At 41.1% G+C, this 21167-nt stretch overlaps 1 protein-coding gene across 1 annotated transcript in view; it reads left to right on the top strand.

Annotated features, from left to right (window-relative positions):
• Positions 1 to 20409, top strand: part of SLC14A1 (solute carrier family 14 member 1 (Kidd blood group)) — a 21900-nt gene extending 1491 nt beyond the window's left edge. The window contains exons 2-10 of the mRNA XM_039838550.1: positions 1623 to 1779; positions 4780 to 4936; positions 5519 to 5708; positions 7982 to 8110; positions 10187 to 10379; positions 12941 to 13088; positions 13293 to 13427; positions 18476 to 18525; positions 20172 to 20409. Of these exons, the coding sequence (XP_039694484.1) occupies positions 1633 to 1779; positions 4780 to 4936; positions 5519 to 5708; positions 7982 to 8110; positions 10187 to 10379; positions 12941 to 13088; positions 13293 to 13427; positions 18476 to 18525; positions 20172 to 20345 (1323 nt within the window). The 5' untranslated portion in view covers positions 1623 to 1632 and the 3' untranslated portion in view covers positions 20346 to 20409. The remainder of the gene's footprint in view (positions 1 to 1622; positions 1780 to 4779; positions 4937 to 5518; positions 5709 to 7981; positions 8111 to 10186; positions 10380 to 12940; positions 13089 to 13292; positions 13428 to 18475; positions 18526 to 20171) is intronic.
• Positions 20410 to 21167: the final 758 nt, after the last annotated feature.

Genomic DNA, 21167 nt, shown 5'->3' with positions numbered 1-21167 from the left:
TGTTTTGTTTCGCTGGTGACGTAGGCTATGAGAAGTGTTTTCTGACTCCTGCCAGAAAGCAGCTTCCAGAATATTCTGGATATTAACTTTGGTACACACAGACCTTGTTGTGGATACGTCAGCAATACAGAAGATTGAGGCTTACTTTGAGGCACAGAGAAATGTTTATTTGTCAGAACAGTCACTGCTTCCAGCAAGGGCATAGGGTGAAACTGGGGATGGCCAAGACTGTCATTGTCCAACCCCCGTCTCAGAGTTATTTCAAGGCAGCCATGGAGGCAAGCTATGTCCACTACACCACCGAGCTCTGGCGCCTAATACAGACTGCATTCAGAAGCTGCTCCTTCACTATTTGTTTACTTGAATAGAATCTTCGGTGGTATTTATGTGCTCCAGACTGGAAGACAAAGAACCACAAGTTCTTACCTATTCCATGAGGCTGACTCTGCTGAGTGAACTTGGAAGATCTCCGCTAGGAACTTCAGTTTTCCATAAAACTGAGTCTCGAACTGTGTGCTCTTTAAAACCCCAACTAGCTCCCCAAATTTTCCATCTCTTGGCTCTAAGAAAATATTGATGTTGAGCTCAAAGATGTGGTTCTTCAAGATGTGTGTGATTTTGGTGGCGGACGAAAGGGGTAGACATCTACACTGAGGGGTGCCCCTGCTTGTCTCTTTCTTTCTTTTTTTCTTTCTTTCTTCCTTTTTTTTTTCCAACTGTGTATAAGATAAGAGTCTTACATTGGGCTTCTTAATGTTGTTCTTTATCAAACAAAAATATACATACTGTAACCCACAGACACATCAGTGTGGTACCTAACTAGCCGGATAGTTCAATCACAAATCAACACATACACACATAATTTTTTTTCAAGACATAATAGTAGTATTTTCCACAATTGTGGATTGTTTTGAGTCACTCTAGTAGAGTGTAAGTTTTCAGGTTTCAAAACAAGCCAATAGAAAAAAGTAACAATTGAATAAATAATTCTTAGTTAAATTCAACAAGTATGGCAGCTTTTTGTTTTCCTCTTTTTTAAACTTCCTTCGGAAGTTCCAGAAAAGTTGTATGTGTGGTATTTCTTTTTTTAACAATGTGATGTCCAATATTCATAACTATTATTCAGATGCAAGAAAATTGTCATTTAGCAGTCTCTTAAACTAGGCTTTAGCTGTGTGTTAAAAGTGTGACTAGTATCTTATTACAGAGAATAAAGCCCACATCATGCATTTTTCTCACATTGTAAAGAGGGAAATAGTCGCATTGGCCAGTGGTCCCAAGATGAAGCCCTAACAGTTTGCCTGAGGCCATTCAGAGCCGAGAGCCCACCTCTCTCTCTGGATCAGGCTTCAGATATGCCAACCTCCTGAGAGTGGAAAAACACAGAACAAGATCTGTTCTTGGTCTCTGCACAAGATGGTTTGCCACTATTTTTTTGTTGCTGTTCTGTTTTAAGCAAAGTAAAGTGAGCATTCAATGTCTGTAGTCAGTTCACTGTCTCTCTTTGCTGAAGGAGCTCTTGGCGGATGGGGAAGTCTGTTCTATGACTTCTTCAATATAGCTTAGAGTAGGGCCTCGTCCTGCTGATTCATGTATTTTTTTGCCCTTTGTCATGGATGGAGAGAAAGGAGAATGAATGGACCATCTTTGATGGACAGCGCTGGTCACGCCCCTCCTGGTCCTCTTTGGAGGGACCCCTTTGGAAACAAAGCTGGTGAGGCAGCACACGGAGGCTTCCTCCGGCTAAAGCGGGCTCTGGCTGGTGGGCCCCCACAACAGGTACGCTTCCTTCGTGCAGCCTCTGTCTCTGGGAACCTCGGCGCCTGCGCTCCAAGCTCTGGTGGTGTGTCTTTCCTGAACAGAGCCTGGGAAGCGGGGTCCTCATGCTCTGCTGAACGGCATGGCTTGGGCTGACCCGGTGCACGTGGGGCTTGGTCCAGTATGTCACATGGAACTCATCTTGGTTTAGATGCTGAACAGTTGAGCTGCAGAATTTTGATAACCATGGGAAAGCTAGGGAAAAGTAGTCTGGGGTTTTTATCTTATCCTGCTTCTATTTCATTAGAGTTTCTTCCTGTCATTTTCTTGTCTTTTTTTAGTTGATATTTATGGCCTGGTTTGTCGGATTTGAGAAGTTTGAGCATCAGTTGGAGGGCCCTGCTCCATTATCTTGCATTACCTTTCTGGTTAGGATGTCTGGATTCTTAAAGTTCTCTGAAGAAATGTGTATAGCCTAGTGTGATAAAATTTGAAAAGGAACCGCAGCCTTTAAGTTACTGGTTTCTCATAACCAGCTCTCGTGCCTGAGCTCTGGAGCAAGAAGTCAGGGCTTGCAAGTTCTCCGGAAGCTTTCTGTCATTCATAATAACCAGCTTGGGTGGGGTAGGGGAGTCCATAATAGCAACTGTCTGCTCAACTCAGGAAGAGACCCTTCTGACCAGGACACGGTAGCCCTACCTCCCATTCCAATATGTGGATGCTCAAAAAACAAACGGCAATGAGCCTGCTTAACATTGGGCTGTGGTTTCAAACAAAAGGGTTCAATCTTTAACTTTGGGAGACTCCACAGGGAACTCAGGACATTCAGGTTCCCAATCATGTTGGGCCAGTTATAATATCAGGTTTCATATCTCTATCTACAAAATCTCTGAGGCGATGGTGCATTTAAATCCCTGTAAAATAAATAAATATAGACTGGAAACTTTAAGAACATGAATTCGTTCACCCAGGACCAACCCATATACCTAATTGTTTCTGTATTTGTTGGAAAATGACACTTTAATGATTTCATTCAATGCTGCCTTAGTAGAACCTGATCTCATAGAAACTCAAGGCAGTTGTACCTGAGTTTCTTGTCGTTGCCTGGGCTGAAACCTGATGCCTCTCATAAGTTGACAAGGCTTTGAAAATGAGTCACTGTAGCTGAGGAAGGGGCTTACCAAGCAATATTTTTAGTTATGCAGTTTAAAGAATGAAATATCTGAAAATAAATTATAGCCATCACATAGATTATGAAATAAAAGGTAATTTTTCATAATTACTTAATAATTCAGTTTTACATGTTTCACTCTGGGGGCAATTAGGTTCATATAGACTTAGTTTGGACTCTTGACCTCTAGCAGTTTTTAATTTAAGAATTCATTAATGAAAAGATTCATTGGAAGTCTCACAAAGGCTAGAGTCTAACACTATTTTGCCAAGACAAAATGAGCTTAGTCTAGAATGTGTTCCATGAATACCTTCTACTTTGTGTCATGATTAATGGTTCCCCATTATGTAAAGCAAGATGGTTAGTTGGGCAGTGAAATAATACAATTAAAGGATAATTGTTACTTAATAAAAAATCAGTTATCCACATTGATTTCCACATGATTAATGGATGCAAAATTAGAGTCAGGATTACAAAAAGAAAAAGGCATAACTTTATTATCCAATAATATCTATTTGTTGGCTGTAGTAAATGGAACCATGGTGGGGTCAAAAACAGCCATAATTACTGCCTATTCACAGTTATTCACAGCCTGGCCACCGGGAGGCGAGCCGATTTATCCTCGTGGGCTTTGGGTATTTCCTTGGTCATGTCTTATATGACTGTGGTTTCAACTTTCCATAGTTACGCCTTCTGGAGTCTGATGGTTTTGGTGTTCTCCTACTTCACACTTACCTGACTGTGCCCTTGGCTTTTCTTGCACGTTCTGTGTGGTTTTGACGTTGTGTTTCTCCCTTTGCCTACCTCTGGGATTACATCATCGATTTCCTTCTTCTGTGTCTACCGTGGACACCATGAAACCATTTTCGTCTACAGAGTACCATGTTTTGGTGATGTTGGTGCTTTCCTACTTCCTACACACTTATCATGGTAAATGAAGAGTCTCATAGGGAATACAAGTCATGGTTACGTAATTAGTATTTTCCTGAAGCATGTTTACTGTAATCGTGCCCTATACATGCTTATATTGTACAATTCTTAGATTACAACTCTTTGGTTTTCAACAGCTTGGTCCACTTCCACCTTTCCCAGTTTCTATACCTTTGTGTAAATTTATTCTTGACTATTTTTCTTTATTTTAAAACATTTAAATAACAAATTCCAAAAATAAAGAATGTCTGAGGCAGTTGGGAGGATGTATCCAAGCACTTTTTGACTTAGAAATTTTGCAGGAGGGGATTCTTCGACTGTATTGACACAAAGTGTGTGTTTTTTTATTTTTCTTCCCCTTTAAATTTTTAAAAATAAAACCTTTTTTTGTAAAATTAAAGTTTAATTTCAAAAAGCTACTTGTATTGGAAAGTAGCCAGCTGGCCTGCATGAGCGAGTGCCATTTTATTACTTGATACCTGGTTCCTTTAATGGACCACATAAAGCTTCATAATGTGATGTTAGCTCTTTCTATGTTATTATTTGACTCATTGTGTTGAAATTCAATTGTGTTTTTCAGGCTTTTCCACTAGGCTGAGTGAGATCTCTGAGTGCAGGATATAGATGCTCAATAAATGTTTGTCGAATTAGAAGCCGAATCTTATGAAATCAAAGACCAAACCTTCTCCTGGTAGCATTAAGGACAGTAATGACAAAAGTAGCATGGAATTTAGGGTTGGGTAATAATCTCCATGATGATATTTCAAGAGGAAAATGATGCTTTCTTAGTAGCATGTGATGTTAGGGTCCAGATGAAGTACCTTTAAATTCATCCTCTGTAGTACTGCGACCAGGCCCAATGATGGACAGTTGGGAGTATTCTGCATTAGGGTGCTGACGAGCTCTGTTCTTCTCTCAAGGAGCCAGGGGAAGAGATAGCCATGGAGGACAGCCCCACTGTGGTTAAAGTGGACCGAGGTGAAAACCAGGTTTCACCGTGTCGAGGGAGAAAGTGGCTCCCCAAGGCACTTGGCTATGTCACCGGTGATATGAAAGAATTTGCCAGCTGGCTTAAAGGTATTTCTATTTCCATTCCTTGGAGAGATGGGAGAAGTAGTTTTGGGAGAAATGGTTTGCTGGCTCTTCTACTCATATCTTTAGTTATATTCACCTATCTTTTATCTCTCCTTTTCACTCCATTCTTTAACTTTTTATCTTGTAAACTGCAGGCTTCTTCAAATTTTTTGTATGGAGACAGTGGTCAGGACCAGGGCCCTTACTCATATCAGAGGAAGGCGACTGGCTCCATCTTATAATTTCAGTACTTAAAATCTGAAACTTTACTGTTGGTAATTCATTCCTTTGGCTTAAGAGTTTGTACCTCTACGCATGGTAAATAAGTGCATTTGATGCTTCCTGGAACTGAAGTTCTAGCAGGGGCAGCGTGGTTTGAGCATAAAGAAACTAGATGCTTTTAAGGATCTGGGTGCCACTAAAAGGAAAAAAGGTTTAGAGAGGAAAAGCTTCAAAAAACATAAAAAATAAGTTTCAGCTTCATCAGAGGGGATTTTGATGATGTTTCTCAAGGAGACCCTAAACTTGGGAATGGGCACCATTTGCCTTGCCATGTCCTTACCTTTGCCATCTCGTCTCTTCCAGACAAACCCCTGGTGCTCCAGTTCATTGACTGGATTCTTCGAGGCATATCCCAAGTGGTGTTTGTCAGCAACCCTATCAGTGGAATCCTGATTCTGGTGGGACTCCTGGTCCAGAACCCGTGGTGGGCTCTCAATGGCTGCGTGGGAACAATGATCTCCACCCTGACAGCCCTGTTGCTCAGTCAGGACAGGTAAGCACAATCCATCCAAGCCTGCTCTTCTCACTTCTGAGAACACAGGAGCCAACCAGGGAACTTGGGTAGCACTACTAATGCCCCATCCTCCCCAGGAGAAACTAGCTTTTTTCCACAGAACTCTTTATATTTGCTTTTAGTGAAATGACGGGGTTTGATTTATAGCCTCTTATCCACAGTAACTGAGTAGGTGGCCAGTCTGAATAATGCCCAATTCTCATGGCAGTGCAAAGGTACAAGTAATGCCCAGAAGATATTCTAAAGAGATATTCTTTAATGATTGATCAATTATTTGTCGTCAGCATTTTATCTGGGCAAAAAATGCATAAGTTCATGAAAAGCCTTGTTTGCTTGATAATCCCGATTATATCTTGTTTCCATGATTCATTTAGTAAATTTATTCTTTACAGCTCAGCTTTTAGAGAGAGAAGTAACCACAAATTCCAAGTGAGTGAGTTCTGATTTAAGTAGTGTTAGGATATCTTCTGAACTGTGTGTTAGGTTAGAAATAGCACATATTTTATAAATTGATCTGTCATTGAAGAAGTGACAAGCTGACTCCCACCAGGGGTGTAGGAGGCTCCTGATTAACCGGTTCCTTCGGGGAGGCTGCTGGTCTTCCGAGTGTCCAAGCGCAATGCGTGTCCCCCAGTGGCTTGTCATTACACACCTAAGCTCTTGTAACTCTTACAGAAAGTTGCCTAAGGAGATTCTTGGGGAGAGAATCATCAAATGCTCACTTTCCCATCAGATCCAAGGAGCCTGATTGGTTCTCTGTACAGGGTGATTTTGTGTCTTAGTCTAAACCCTATTCCAATGCACATCAAAAAATGGTCTTTCCACTTTTGAGGTGTGGTCCAGGACTGTGCCATATCCAGTATTTCTTCATTGCTTTGCTCCAGTGAAAGCTGACCCATTTTTCTTATCAGGTATTTTTCAGAAGATAAGCCATATTTATTTGTGTTAGTTTTCAAATCTTTTATTTTTCCTTGGTCCTAAAAAGACCACGTTAAACTAGCAATCCTGTGTTTGAAGTGAATACACATCTTTCTATTGCTTTAATCTTGGTGTTCCACAACTGGTAGTCATTGCCATTAAATTTGTTGATCAAACTCATGCATTAATTCTGAAAGTCAGTTGTTGAGAGAATACATCTTTGCATTTGCTCTCCACATGTCCCAAAGGATTATTTAAGGTAGACAAAGGACTTTTGAACAGGGAGTCCCACCGCTAACACTCTCACCAAGAAGTTGTTGCACTGGTGCCTCCTGCTCCAGTAGAAACAAGACGAGAAGAAGTTCTCACACCATCCTCTGCCACCCCTGTAGTATGGCTCACTGGCTGCCTCACCTCCCCCCCAAGCCCTGCATTCGACCTTACTCACTCACTTCGTCATCTTCACAGCCATGGTCTCTGCAGCTTCAACCTTGAATGCCAGGCTCTTCATGCTGCCAGAAGTTACCAACTCTTAGAGTCCTGTGGGGCCTGGCTTGTCAGCCTGGGGGCTCATTCTGTATATATGGTTTCATTTCTCACTTGGGGCTTCTAGTTCTCAATTATGACATAGGAACCATTTTGGCCAGGAGTAGAAACTTACCCAACTTTTAGAAGTGAGGTACAATGCTGAGAAACAGAAAGAAACCCAAGAAAGAATTAGGTGCTAAACATGAACCCAATTAAATAAAGTACTTTACCAAGTAAAAGAAAAGAAATTGTTTTTCTTCTCAATAACTTCGAAATGTATATTTGGAGACAACAAAATGAAAACACAGAAAGATGAAAATATATGCTAAGCTGGAAGATTAATGTATATAAGATCAAAGACACTATGAAAGTGAATTTACATTTCAAGAATCTTATATCTCTCACCAAGGAAATCAGACTTCGAAAACAGTTTCATCTAAAAGCTCTGTTCAAGTCAGAGGCCCTTAATGATTTAAAAGCAATAACAACTTCCCGAAGGAAAGGCTAAAAGGAAGCAGAACCTGTTGCCTTGCTGGTTTCTCTTTCTCCCCCAGGAGCTGGAATTCTATTTAGCTATGATGCCTCTGTAGGGGGTTGTTCTATATGCACATTTGTATTTTTTTCTATGTATGTTTTATTTTTTCATGTTTTTATTAGTATTTGGCTTCCATAGACTTTGAAATAAATTTCTAAATATAATCTCATTTTCTAATGAGAATATAATCTGAAATTTACAAGTGTCACTTATGTGCAAATCCAGCCAGTGTCCACGCAGGAAATGGCCATGCTGTGCCTCTTGCCCACAGGTCAGCAATTGCAGCAGGCCTGCATGGCTACAATGCCACCCTGGTGGGAATACTCATGGCTGTCCTTTCAGAGAACGGAGACTATTTCTGGTGGCTGTTATTCCCTGTATCTGCTATGTCCATGACTTGGTAAGTTGTACTTAGTTTTCACAATGCCTTTTTAAAAATGTGTAAGGGATGGAGGGAAAGGGGAGTTACTGTTTAATGGGTACAGAGTTTCAGTTTTGCAAGGTGAAAAATGTTCTATGAATGGATGATGGTGACGGTTGTATAATATACTTAATGCCACTGAACTGCACACTTTAAAATGGTTAAATAGTAAATTTTATGTTCTGTAAATTGTAGCATATTTAGAATATAAAACACTAATATCCACACAATATTTTAGAGAAAAATTTTTTTAATTTAGATTCTGGTTATGTCTATTGGAAAGAGGAAGCATTAAAACACACTGATGCATATGACCCTCCATACATACCTCGCCCTCCCCCAAGATCTTGATGTAATCAGTCTTGGTTAGGGGTGTCGCCTGGGCTTTGGGAGTTTTAAAGTCTCCCACAGGGTTCTAAAGTTGAGAACCACTCCCTACATGGGTGGTCCTCAGACTTACATACTATCAGAATTACCTGCAGGGCATGTTGCAACACAGACTGCTGCTCCCCTGCCCAGGTTTTTTGATTCAGTCCATCTCGGGTGGGACCTGAGAATTTGGATTTCCAACAGGTTCCCAGGCAAGGCTATTAAGGCTGATCCAGGGATCTCACTTTGAGAACCACCGTGTCTCTATGAACTCCCCTTGCCTACCTGCCCTGCGCCCTTCAAAAAATACTCTTGACTGAGAAGTGACATGAGCATCAATGGCAGAGTGAGAAAAAAAATGATTTACCGAATTCAATTTCTGGGTTTCTTGAAGGGCCAGAGTATTTATTTAATTTTTATTTTTCAATTAGAGTTGACATTATTAATATTATTTTATATGAGTTTCAGATGTACAGCATAGTGGTTAGAAATTTTATATAGTTTATGAAGCGATCCCCCCTATTTGTCTAGTACCCACCTGGCACTATATAGTCATTACTATATTATTGACTATACTCTTTCTCTATGCTGTACTTCACATCTCCGTGATGATTTTATAACTACCAGTTTGTACTTCTTAATCCCTTCACCTTTAAAATAAACAAAAACAGAAACAAAAAAAAACCTGAATACTTCAGACTAGTTTCTGTGTTGACACTGTCTTAAATTTTTTTTTTTTGGAAGCAAACATTTCCTTCTTATTGTAGCATATTTAGACTGTAAAATACTCATATCCACACAAACAAAAAGTATGGCCCACTATCAACAGTGCCCGCAGGAGGGCCGCCCACCCTGTGTGTGCAGGAGAAGCTGCCGGCAGAGCCAATCTGCTCTAGAGGTAATTTACAACCTGCTCTAAAGAACAGGCTCAAGGGCAGGAGATGTTGCCTGTGGATGCTCAGCACATCCCCTCCCACAACTGAAGAAATCTGTAGGTCTGATCTTAAAAGTAATGGCTTTTGATTGAGTCAACAAGCAAGTGCACAAAAAGACCAGCTAACCCAATTCCCCAGTTTACAGACAAGGAAACTGAGAAGGGTTGCCTTGTCCCAAGGTCATACAGTCCATCAACTGCTCAAGGACTTAAAACTCTGCCCTCTGATTTTGAGACCTTTTTCCTCCAGTCCACACCACTTGCATCCTCCCTTAGACAATCGTTTCTCTTTTTCAAAAATAGATATACTAAAGACTCATGGAAATGATAGACAAGTTGAAGATCGTGGTTGCCTTTGGTAGGAAGGAAGGAACATATGAGCAAGCAAGTTACAGGGGGCTTTAACTGTACAGATAGTTTTTCATTTCATATGTCTTAAATACTTCAAATATATTTTTGAAGCCTAGATTTATAGCTCACTATGAGCAACCCCAATATGTAATTTTTTCCAAAGCCAAATAAGCTATGAGTTGATTTTTGACTTGATGCAAAAATTATTGTCTCTATAACAAGATTCATTCCAAGTGTGTTTGGGTTTGGGGAGAATCGTTTGTTTGTTTGTTTCTGTGAAAAGTTTTCCATCACAGCACCTTAGGGACATATTTGTGGATAAGACAGAGCCCCTCCATACTATAGAGACTTAGTTTGTCAACATGGCATGTCACATTCTGGTCTGTCATCATTGTTTTTAGTCCACTTTTCTCAAGTGCATTGAGCACTGTGTTCTGCAAATGGGACCTCCCTGTCTTCACCCTGCCCTTCAACATGGCCCTGTCGATGTACCTTTCAGCCACGGGACATTACAATCCATTCTTCCCAAGCAAATTGTTCACACCTATAAGTTCGGTTCCCAATGTCACCTGGCCTGACCTCAGTGCCCTGCAGGTAAGATACATGATCTCTTCACATTCCCCCTGACTCTGAAAGGTACCCAGTGTCCTCCTGGTTTATTGTTCATGGGCATCAGAACCTTAAAGAGACTCAGCTCTACAGGGGCCTTGCTGTCTTCATCTTGCCAGCTAAAGCATTTGTTCTACTCAAAAACTTTGGGCTCTAATGGATGTTTTTAAATGACTATTTGGTCAAAGCCAACTTTTCCCCCACTATTCCTAAGGTCTGCCGTGTTAACTCCATTGGAAATCAGACATTCTATTACAAACTTGACCCTTGTTTGGGTAGGTGTGTTGGGGGTCAGCTAATGAGATAGGAGCCTCCAGCCTGGGGCTAAGGCCTCCATGACCTACCTCCTCCAATCAAAAGAACTGACTGCTTACTGTTAGATCCCACTATAGAAACTCTCTGTTCTGCTTTTACTTATGGTCAGTCTCACAGAATAGGTACAATAATTCAGGGTTCTCCAGCTTTGGTGGGCATCAGAATCATTGTTTTTTAAATACCAATACAAATGCCTTCTCAGACTCCCTAAATCATAATCTCTGGGGGTGTGGACTGGGAATCTGTAATAACAAGCTCCCCCAATAATTGTAATGTGGGCCAGAGTTTGAGAACAACTATCATGGGCTGTATACTATGTGTCTCTTTACAGATGTGCATAGAGAGAACACCATTTTTAAAAACCTAAATCAAGTTCTAGCTCTTCCTACCTGTGTTTATTTAATAAATTTGTTTCAGGTTTCTTGATTATTAAAAAAAAAAAAGAAAGAAAGAAAGAAAGAAAGGAGAGAACACTTGAAATCAGAAGAAAACCAAAGAAACCTTACTTTTTCTAACATGCAAAAAGACTGGCTATCGCCACTATCAGGTTATAAAACACCTTTCGCTATCCTCTGTGTTGAGCAATCAAAACATGTGAGGAGCTCAAGTAGCCTTTTCTTTAATGTCTTGTCCAGAAAATGAATGGAGAGCATTTGAAAATAACTCAGAAGGAAAATCAAAAATTTATTATAACCTCCCATGAAAAATAATAGTATAAAATAATATTCATTGAACTATCTAAAACTGTACTGTCTAATACAGTAGCAATTAGCCTCATATAGCTATTTTAATTTAAATGTAAAATTAATTAATACTTACAATTTAGTTCCTTAGCCTCACAAGCCACATTTCGGTTGCTCAATACCCACATGTGTTAGACAGCACAGATACAAAATAGTCCGTCATCAATGAAAGCTCTAATGAACAGTGTTGATCTGGGGGAGGGGGGGTTTTGTTCTTCTCCTCCCTCCAAACTACCACTCCAACATCAGCACCTTATTTCCTTCCCATCACACCCAGCTCCTCACCTTCATGGCCACCTCAAGGATAGTTCTGCTGGGCTTGCCTGTGTCAAATTCCCTAGTCTAGAAGAAACAGGAAATGATCTTGTGTGGATATGAAGATACAGAATGGGCTAGAAGAATTTAGGGCCCATCTTAGAGTAGAATTAAACTCACAGTATGATCCTGTGCACCGAGCAAGGACCAAACCAGTGTTTGGAAGCCAGCATTAGATCCAGCCTAATGCATGAAGGGAGAGGACACTTCCTCGTGCCAAGGCTGGGCCTCCTTATATCAGAGTCGCTGACTTCCAAAAGTCCTTGCCAAACAAACCAGTATGACCCGTGGAATGAGTAAGATAGGAGATGGGGAAGACATCTTTCAATAAATGACCTCAGTCAAAAGGGAACTAACATGGCTAATTGTGCCTATTCTGGCCCTACCAGAAGTGTTGTTATAAAGAATTATCTTTTTTAGCTCAAATCAATGCCTGTACCTTCTTGAGAACTGCCATGAGCTGAAGTCAGGCCTTAGCCAGCAAGTAGAATTGTGACATTTATATGTATTCTTGTGTTTTGAGGACTGACAGTTGTTGATAACTGGAATAAGATAAGGATATCTCGGTTTAAATTAATACATGTTCTCATTAACAACAAAAGTGTAAATATGATCCTGATCTGTGAACTTGCCGATAATTGTTTCTGAGTCGTAGATAAGATAACCTGACTTCGGGACTCTGGCCTTGTACCCCTAACCACTAAATTGCATGAGAGTAGCAATATTTCTATAGAGATGGACTGTAGAGATGCATGGATGGATTGGCCTCAGCACTGCTAGCAGTTGAAAGCGAGAAGTATAAGCTGTGGTCCTGCCATCTTCACTGGGAGGTGTGGCAGAAGCTCACCATAGGGACAGGGAAACCACACTGGGAGCTTATCAGTTACCAAGGCCAAGTGTCAGTGCAAGCAGGGGAGCCAGTGAGCGAAGGGGGAATTTTGAGAAGGTATGCTCCACGTCCACCGGGAGCATCTTTATCTATCTTCAGGGATAAAGCAGAAAAATGACTGGGAGTTTTCTGTAAAGAGACAGAGAGGATTTTTAAAATTAATAACACTGATCTTGAAAAGTAAAATATGCTAAATTGAAAATTACTTTGTATGTGTTTGTGGGCATCTTATGGGTTTCTGTCCAGTTGTTTTAATGACTTTATCTCCTCAATTATTTTTGCAGTTATTGAAATCCCTGCCTGTGGGTGTTGGTCAGATATATTGTTGTGACAATCTGTGGGCAGGAAGCATTTTCCTGTGCGCCATCCTGCTCTCCTCCCCAGTCATGTGCCTGCACGCTACAACTGGGTCGTTGCTGGGGATAGCAGCAGGTAAGGATAAGACTCTTTGTCGAGCATTGAGCACCTCCTCCACCCCACGTGTTGTCTCAGGCATCTTCTATCCTCCATACCTTTCCTGAGGTCTCCACTTCCAAGGAACCAGTAGGATTCTAAGATATTTCCACCACCCCCAGACTCCTTCCAGAGCATCCTGCCTTTGTCCACAGCTCTGACTCCTCCTGTCTTACCTAATAGCACTCAGTCTTTCGGCTCCATTTGAGGACATCTACTTTGGACTCTGGGGTTTCAACAGCTCTCTGGCCTGCATTGCAATTGGAGGAATGTTCATGGCACTCACCTGGCAAACACACCTCCTAGCTCTTGCCTGCGGTGAGTATCCCATGCATCTGGAAGAGGGTTGCTTATGACTATGGGATCAAAATCCAGGACAAAGAGTAAAAAAGGACTGCATGAGAAGTTGGACTGGGGTCCCCATTTGGGGCCCCCACTATATAAGTGTGTGACATCCCCTCTTGGGGATGTTCAAGTTTGCTCTACCTATCACAGTGATTATTGTAAAAACAAGACTTCCTATTTTACAGTATGTATATGTTGTGGGATAAAAACTCAACTTGTCTTATGCTCTTCATACTAATTATTTGACCCAAGAAACAAAAAGGAAATAACTCAAGCTGAATACAGAGCCATTTCCCCTGGTGAATCAGGTAGGTTTCCATGTGGCCCTTTGAGAATCGCATTAATCCAGCTGTTCTCAAACTTGAATGCACATCAGAATTACCTGAAAGACTTGTTAAAATGCAGATTTCTGGGCCCACCTCCAGACCTTGATTCATTGTTAGAGGTGGAGGAAAAAGTTTGCAGTTCTAACCAAGTGCAAAGTGGGTTGCTCTAGAGACTACATTTTGAGAACCGCTATATTAATCATTTCTGACTCTGGTATTCTAGCCAGACTCAGCCTGTCAGTACTAGAATGAGTTCTGGAGATCTCCACTCCATCTTTCTCATTTTACTGTTAGGGTACTAAGACCAGAAAGATAAAGTGATGCGCTGAAGGGCATCCAGTCAATCAGGGGCCAATATAAACCCGGAATCCCCGTTTGGTGACAACCTCCGAGTTCCCCCCATACTACTCTGCTTCTGGCATTTGGTGAAAACAGACCTCAGGTGATTTAAATTTGAAAAGCTAATGGATTTCTCAGGCCATTATAAGGGAAAGTTTATTTTCCCACAGCCTCTAGTGTCCCTAATTCAATACAAGTAAAAGCATTTAGGATAATGTGATAGAGTGAAGGGAATGATACTCCCTGGGAGACTAAGGGGAGGAAGTATAGTGGAATGTGTAGAAGTTACTTCTAATCTAATAGAAATGTTTGTCTAGAGTCAGTTTATCACAGATTAATTAATCCATGGTATCTAAGACATTATTAAAATGGTGGACCAGGATTTAGAACGGATTCCTACATTGGTCAGGAGGCGGAAGGGGACCAAGGATTTCTAAGGCCTCATTCAAAACTCAGGTTGCTGTGGTGTTGCCACTTATGAATCACTTTCCCAATTTCTTTGCAGTTATACAGCTATTTCACCTAGTAGCCCTGTCAAAACTTTTCACTCATTCTCTCATATTTGTTCACAAGCTTAGGGCAAAAGAAAAGGCTATACACTGATTATATGGCCACCTAAGCTCAGCTAGGTTAGAATCTTTATTCTGACATTATTTTGAGATTTCAAACCTTTGTTTGGAAGGTATACCTTTATTGTTCTGGGTTGGCAGTAGCGGCAAATACATAATACAACACAGGTAGTACTAAGAAGAGCCAGGGGGTTCGAAACTATAGATCCCAGGTGGTCCCTGCACACAGTGTGTAATAGTCAAGGTCAGAAGCCAGGTAAATAAGAGAAAGAGCCCATGGGAAACTATACAATGTTTATAGCAAAACGAAGCAACATCTATAGTACAAGATTCTCAAGCGAATGTTATAGTTCAGAATCATCTAGAGGTACCTCCTAGAGAAGCTGGCTTTTCTATAAGTCCTAAAAACTAAGAGGAAGAATCCTAGTTGGCGAAGAGGATCATATGGGTCAGCATGGGGACAGCCTGAGCATATCCTTAGAGACTGAGCAGAAACTGTTTTGGTCACAAGAGTTATTGATGAGGTCTTGACAGACTATAGAAAAGAATGAAGCCAAAGATGTTCGCGAATGCATTTCCCCAAAGCAGGAGTATCTTCATTATTTTCTTTATTATAGAAGTAGCACAGACTTATTGCACAAAACAAAACAAACAAAAATGCAATCAATACAGAAGAATACAAAGCAGACAGTAATAATTTTCCATCCTACTTCCTGGATATAATTTTTTTGCCTCCCTCTTAGAAGGGCCCTGTGATTACACTGAGTCCACTTGAATAATCTCCTCATCTCAAGATTTTTAACTTAATCTCCACTGCAGAGTTCCTTTTGCCATGTAACATAACATACTTGCAGGTTCTGGGGATTAAGACAGGGATATCTTTGGAGACTTTTATCCTGCCTACCATGCTTGCCTTCCTTTGAGTAGATCAGATTTTCTTTACTAGTTTAGTGTAATGGTGAAGACAGTAAATTGAATCAATCAAGAGCCCAGACCCTGGTGCCAAAATCCCAGCTTTGTCAATTTTAATTTCAATAGATGTCAAATTCACCCCACAAAAACCATATCAATTTCCCCTGCCACCAACAGTGTGTTAGAGTGCCTGTTTCATCCACACTGGGTACTATCAGTGTTTTTCATCTTTGAACATAAAATTTTGAGACAGATCTCCAGGACCTCTTGTAAAGCAAATCTCACATGTAATATGTCCCAGCAAAGTTCAGCTTGCCCACATCACCCGGGTACTGCCAAACAAAAAACCAACCTTGTCAGCCAAGGTAAATAAATAACAGATACTTATTACAGAGGTTCTCTTTTATTAGTTCATAGGGCTTTATCAGAAAGAAGACTTTGGGAACTCCAATAGAAACTGGCAGGGCTGCCTCTCAGCCAGAAACTGCATGGGCAGGAAATATCTCAATTTTGTTATTTTATCAGTGCAAACTGTAAACACAGTTCGTATCTCTTTCTCACGGTTGGGTTATCAGAGCAGGACTCACACATGGTGGTCCATTGAGAAGGACGTAGTCTGTAAAGAGCGGAAATGCAGTTTTCCCTTCGGCATTCAAGGGCCTTCTCTCTCCCTCAGCTACCCAGACTGCTGTCAGGGTCATCACCTGTACACACCGTGGTGTACGGAATTTCACCTCTGATGAAGGCTTTCCCAGTCCAACTCAGCAAGTCTTAATCGATGAGCCGCTACCATTAGATAGTTTGACACTCGTACTGTAGAGAGAAAAGCAACTTGGAGTTGGAGATCACTTTAAAACAGCATAAGAGTATGAGACTTAAGTGCCAAGGTTGTGCCTCAGAAGTGCAATAGGTATAAATAAGAGAGAAGGAGCAATAAGGTTTCATGTGCTTAGGAGATGTGTTGTAGAAGAGCTGGTACTCAAGAGAGCAGGGTCAGAGTGTCCCCAGTGCCTGGCCAAGGACCAGTGAATATTTATTGAATGAATGAATGAATGAATGAAATAGAATAAAAAGAATGACACATTGAAACCGAGCACAGAAACCTTTCCTCCCCAAGTTGTAGCATCCTTCTGCTCAGAGCTGTATCTCCATCCCATGGGGACAGGGATGAGTTTACAGCTGTTGTTTATGAAAATACACGATTTCATGTGACATTTATCACCTCCCTGTAAAGCACGTCTCCATGTTGTGTTTTTACAGAGGATGAAACTAGATTCTGAGAAGTTCAGTGATTTGTTGTACAACAAACAAAATGGCAGAGCTGGGATTTGAAGCCCAGGCTGTTTCCAAAAGCAAGCTTTTCCCACCAGCATGAGACAGTTCAGATGTGAAAAAATTAGGTATACAATTGAGCAAATATATACCAGGATAAAAAACATATAGATAGATGATAGATGATAATAGATAGATGATGATGATGATGATAGATAGATAGATAGATAGATAGATAGATAGATAGATAGATAGATAGATAGATAGATAGATAGATAAAAGGATGAAAACGAGGATCGCGGAGTCCTTCCCACCATCTCCTACCTCGCCCCCAAGGTAGCTGACATGATCTCTCACTGGACAGGAAGACCAGATGGTGAGTGTGTCTAACAGTGCTAAAGGCCCAAGTGGCTGTGGGGAGATTGTTCTTCAGGCTGCTTCCCTGAGCCTCCTGGAGCCCTCCCCCCTTCAACCACGATTCGCTAGTTAAGACTTTTGTTTTTGTAGTTTGACATTGAAAGTCACACATACACTCAAATTACCTACTCTAAGATTTGTGCTCACTCAATGTAAATTTTAAGAGAAAGATAAACACTATAAGATTTCACTTACATGCAGAATCTAAGGAACAAAAAGAACAAACTAACCAAAAACAGACTCACAAATATAGAAGACAATTTGGTGACAGACGGAGGGGAGGGGTGTTGGGGGCTGGGAGAATGGGATGAAGGGTTAAAGAAGAACAAATTAGTAGCTCATAGATAGTCATGGGGATGGGGAGCACGGCATAGGGAATGCAGTTAGCATTAATGTAATGGCTAGGTGGAGAGCCAGAGGAGTGAAGGAGCAATTAGGGGGATCATTTTATAAACTATATAAATGTCTAACCAATGCACTGTATACTTGAAACTAATAAAAAATTTAAAAAAATAAAAATAAATAAAAATTAAAATAGCATGTTTATTCGTTGACTTATGTGCCAGTATTAATGGTATTGGAAAAATGTTATTCTGAGGAGGAATCCTAAGTTAGTAATCAGTTTCTGCTGATCTCTGAGTTACTCTCTGCTTATCTGTTAATACCATGATTTTTTGTAACTGCGAATTCTAACATTAATATGAGAATCCTAGATGCAGTGGAAATCACACTATCTCAAGATACATTTATAAGTTTCATTTTAATTCACCTACACTTGCGTAAAATAACAGGGAACTTTATTTGCCATAGAAGGCCGTTTCATTAAGTATCAGCAATAATCACAACAAAATAGTAACCACAGAAGAGCTACCTACACTGAGTCCTTACTAAGCCCAAGCATTTCCTCCTTTCATGTTCACATCAGCCCCCGAGAGAAGTATTCTTATGACCACTATGTACAAGTGAGGAAGTGAAAGTTTCAGCAGAGCCCACCATGGTCCTGAGTGTGGAGTCTGGACTCGAACCCAGAGCTGCTGGCTCTGAGCTCATACTTGAGACCAGGGTCCTGAGCTAGCTGGCAGAATGCAGTTTACATTCCAGGGGATTTATACCAGAAGGCAGTCTCTCTTATAATGAAATGAAATCTACCAAGCATTGTTCTTTTTTTTTTTTTTTTTTTTGGTAGCCCTGTTCACTGCCTACCTTGGAATCAGCATGACACACCTGATGGCTGTGGTGAGTTTGTTTTAATCTCACTTTCTCATCAGCATGAGTGATCAGTTTTCAATGATGTGGAAACCCTCTTGAAGTCCACATGGGTGGTGTCCCATGGCAGGATCCATGATCGTGACAACCACAACTTTCCCTTCTCCTGCACCTGTCTGTCCTCACTCACCTTCCGGCATCACAGTAAATTTTAGTCCTCGTTACAATTACCAGGCTTGTTAAGAATATCAAATTGCTTGACTTAAAGAAGTGAAACTTAGGTCATATTACATATTATCAAGTTTCTTAGTGTCAAGAAGTTGACCTTAGGATATCTTTTACTTAAACAGAAAGCCAGGACCATGTAGCAGTTGAGAAAGCAGGAGAGGGAGGAAAAGGATAATTGGCTACAGGCCCACATTTTTTTTTTTAATCAACTCAATAGTTTTTATATCTTTTGTCTTTTTGAAAACATCAATGAGACTTATTCAGACCCATGTCTGGGCTGAATTATTTAATAGGCAAAATCATTACCCATTAAGTGCTTCCTGCCACTCTTTTCCTTCCTTTTCAGTGCCAACCTGCCCTTTGACCTTGTTTTTCCCCTCCCCCGAGGAGCCCAGTAACCCCTGACTATTCCAAGATCCCCACCTCCCAGTGCCCTGAACATTTTTCTCTCTTCTACACCCACCATTGCAGGTGATGCAGGGCCAGTTTCTGATAGCTCAGTCCATGTCAGTGTGGTCCCGGCTGCTAGAGAGTCAAGACAGTACCTAGCCCTCTCAACAGCAACATAGAAGGTCTGTCTGGGAGGGTCCTCTGGAGACTCTCTTTCTGGCGGAAAGGCAAAGCACCATTACAGGCATGATAGGGGAATACTTTAGAGCATCGTAGGGCCCTTTGCATCCTAACAAAGGTTCACAGACATCGGTCTATGGACCAGAATTGGACAGGCTGCACAACAGAGTCAGCTAGGTAGATTTTGAAAAATACAGATCCTTAGGCCCTGTTCCTTGGCATTTCTGATAGAGCGGATCTGGTATGGTGCATGGGCATCTGACCCCCCAGATCATTCTGATGTGCAGACAAACTTGGGTACCATCACACCCAGGGGGCCCATGCATAGGGCCAGACCTCGCCAAGTGTGTGGCACGTGCTCAGAATTGCATGAGTTGCCATGGTTAGCACAGGAGAAAGACCTTCAAGGAGTTTAGGTCTATTGGGGAGATAGAGTGAAAGAAGTAAAGCGAGTGAAGTTTAAGACCTAGTATGGGGGGAAATCAAGGGGAAAGAGGTCCCCATGGGCTGAACTATTCAAAGAAGGCCTTGTGGATGTGATGAGTAGTCAGGAGCCATTGGTGGTTTTCTAGGTGTCATCTCTGTGTACCAAGTATCATTTTTATATGTCTGGCATCAAAAGTCTGAATGTATGAGAGAAAGGAAAAGATTTACAAGATAGAAACATAAGTGACTACCCTAAAGGATGGATGATGATGTTTTTCACCTGCTCAATGCCCAGACATCTTAGTCTCGGTAGACATAAGCAGAGTCCAGAGCAATGTCCCCAGTGGCTCATCCCCCTGGGCAGTGTGAGAATAGAGTGAACGGTGATGCTTTATGATGATTAGCTTCCTGACAGGATTTCAAAGGAATGTGGTTTGTCTCTTCTTCCTCAGGTCGGATTGCCATCTTGTACCTGGCCTTTCTGTTTGGCCACACTACTGTTCCTTTTGCTGACCACGAGAAACCCCAACATCTACAAAATGCCTCTCAGTAAAGTCACTTACCCTGAAGAAAACCGCCTCTTTTACCTACAAGTCAAGAAAGGGATAGTTGAAAGCCCTCTGTGAGAACAAACCCCATCCACAACCATGGTCACAAGTCATTTCTGACCAACTGCCCTAGCTGACTTCCAAGGTCTCTGCAAACTATTGTTTTTCACCGATAACCACATCCATATTAACCCACTGGTGATGTTCTTATGCTTGTTTGGTAGTTTTTGTTTAGACTTCAGGAACAACCCTAAACATGTGAGAGACACATTCAGACGAAGTGCTCTGGCAAGGGAATTTTAAACCCTCGTAGGGCATTGGCGCTAGGACTGTAACATATTTACAAAGCCAAAATGTTCCAGCAGAAAGAGGAAGTGAGACTGAAGCTAATTATTGATATTTATTGATATTTTCGGTGTTCGGTTGGTAAGATAACGTTAACAGTATTAAAAATTAAGCTCTATAAACCAGTTAAGCCTTAAGGAAATAGAATTCATGGTCACAAAATCAAAGATAACACAGAATTCTCAGATAAGCAGATTGGCTTGTAAAAAATCAAAGTAAGTCACACATTACAGGGGTGCGGGCTGATCACTGAGCTTACTCCCAGCTCCTCAACGGGGTGACCTTGATGCTGTCATTGTGTGGGTGGCATTCCCCTACAAGAGATGGTTGGATTTTTTCATGCTGACAGAGCCATATTAGGAAGAAATGGTTCTTGTCAGTCAAAATGATTCTGTATTGTTATGTTTGTTAGAGATTGCAAAGGATTTTTTAGGTAGAGTTTATTACCTTTATCTTATGAGAATGAATTTGTCTTCAATTAAAAAAAGCTCTTGGCTTAAATAAGAGAAGTTCCTAGATGTTAAAGAAAAGTTACATTTTTATAAAATACTCAGC

This window comes from Pteropus medius, unplaced genomic scaffold, assembly GCF_902729225.1.
Source record: "Pteropus medius unplaced genomic scaffold, Ma_sr-lr_union100, whole genome shotgun sequence".
NCBI lineage: Eukaryota > Metazoa > Chordata > Mammalia > Chiroptera > Pteropodidae > Pteropus > Pteropus medius.
The sequence above is the reverse complement of the archived record's forward strand: the minus strand, read 5'-3'. Positions and strand labels throughout refer to the sequence as shown.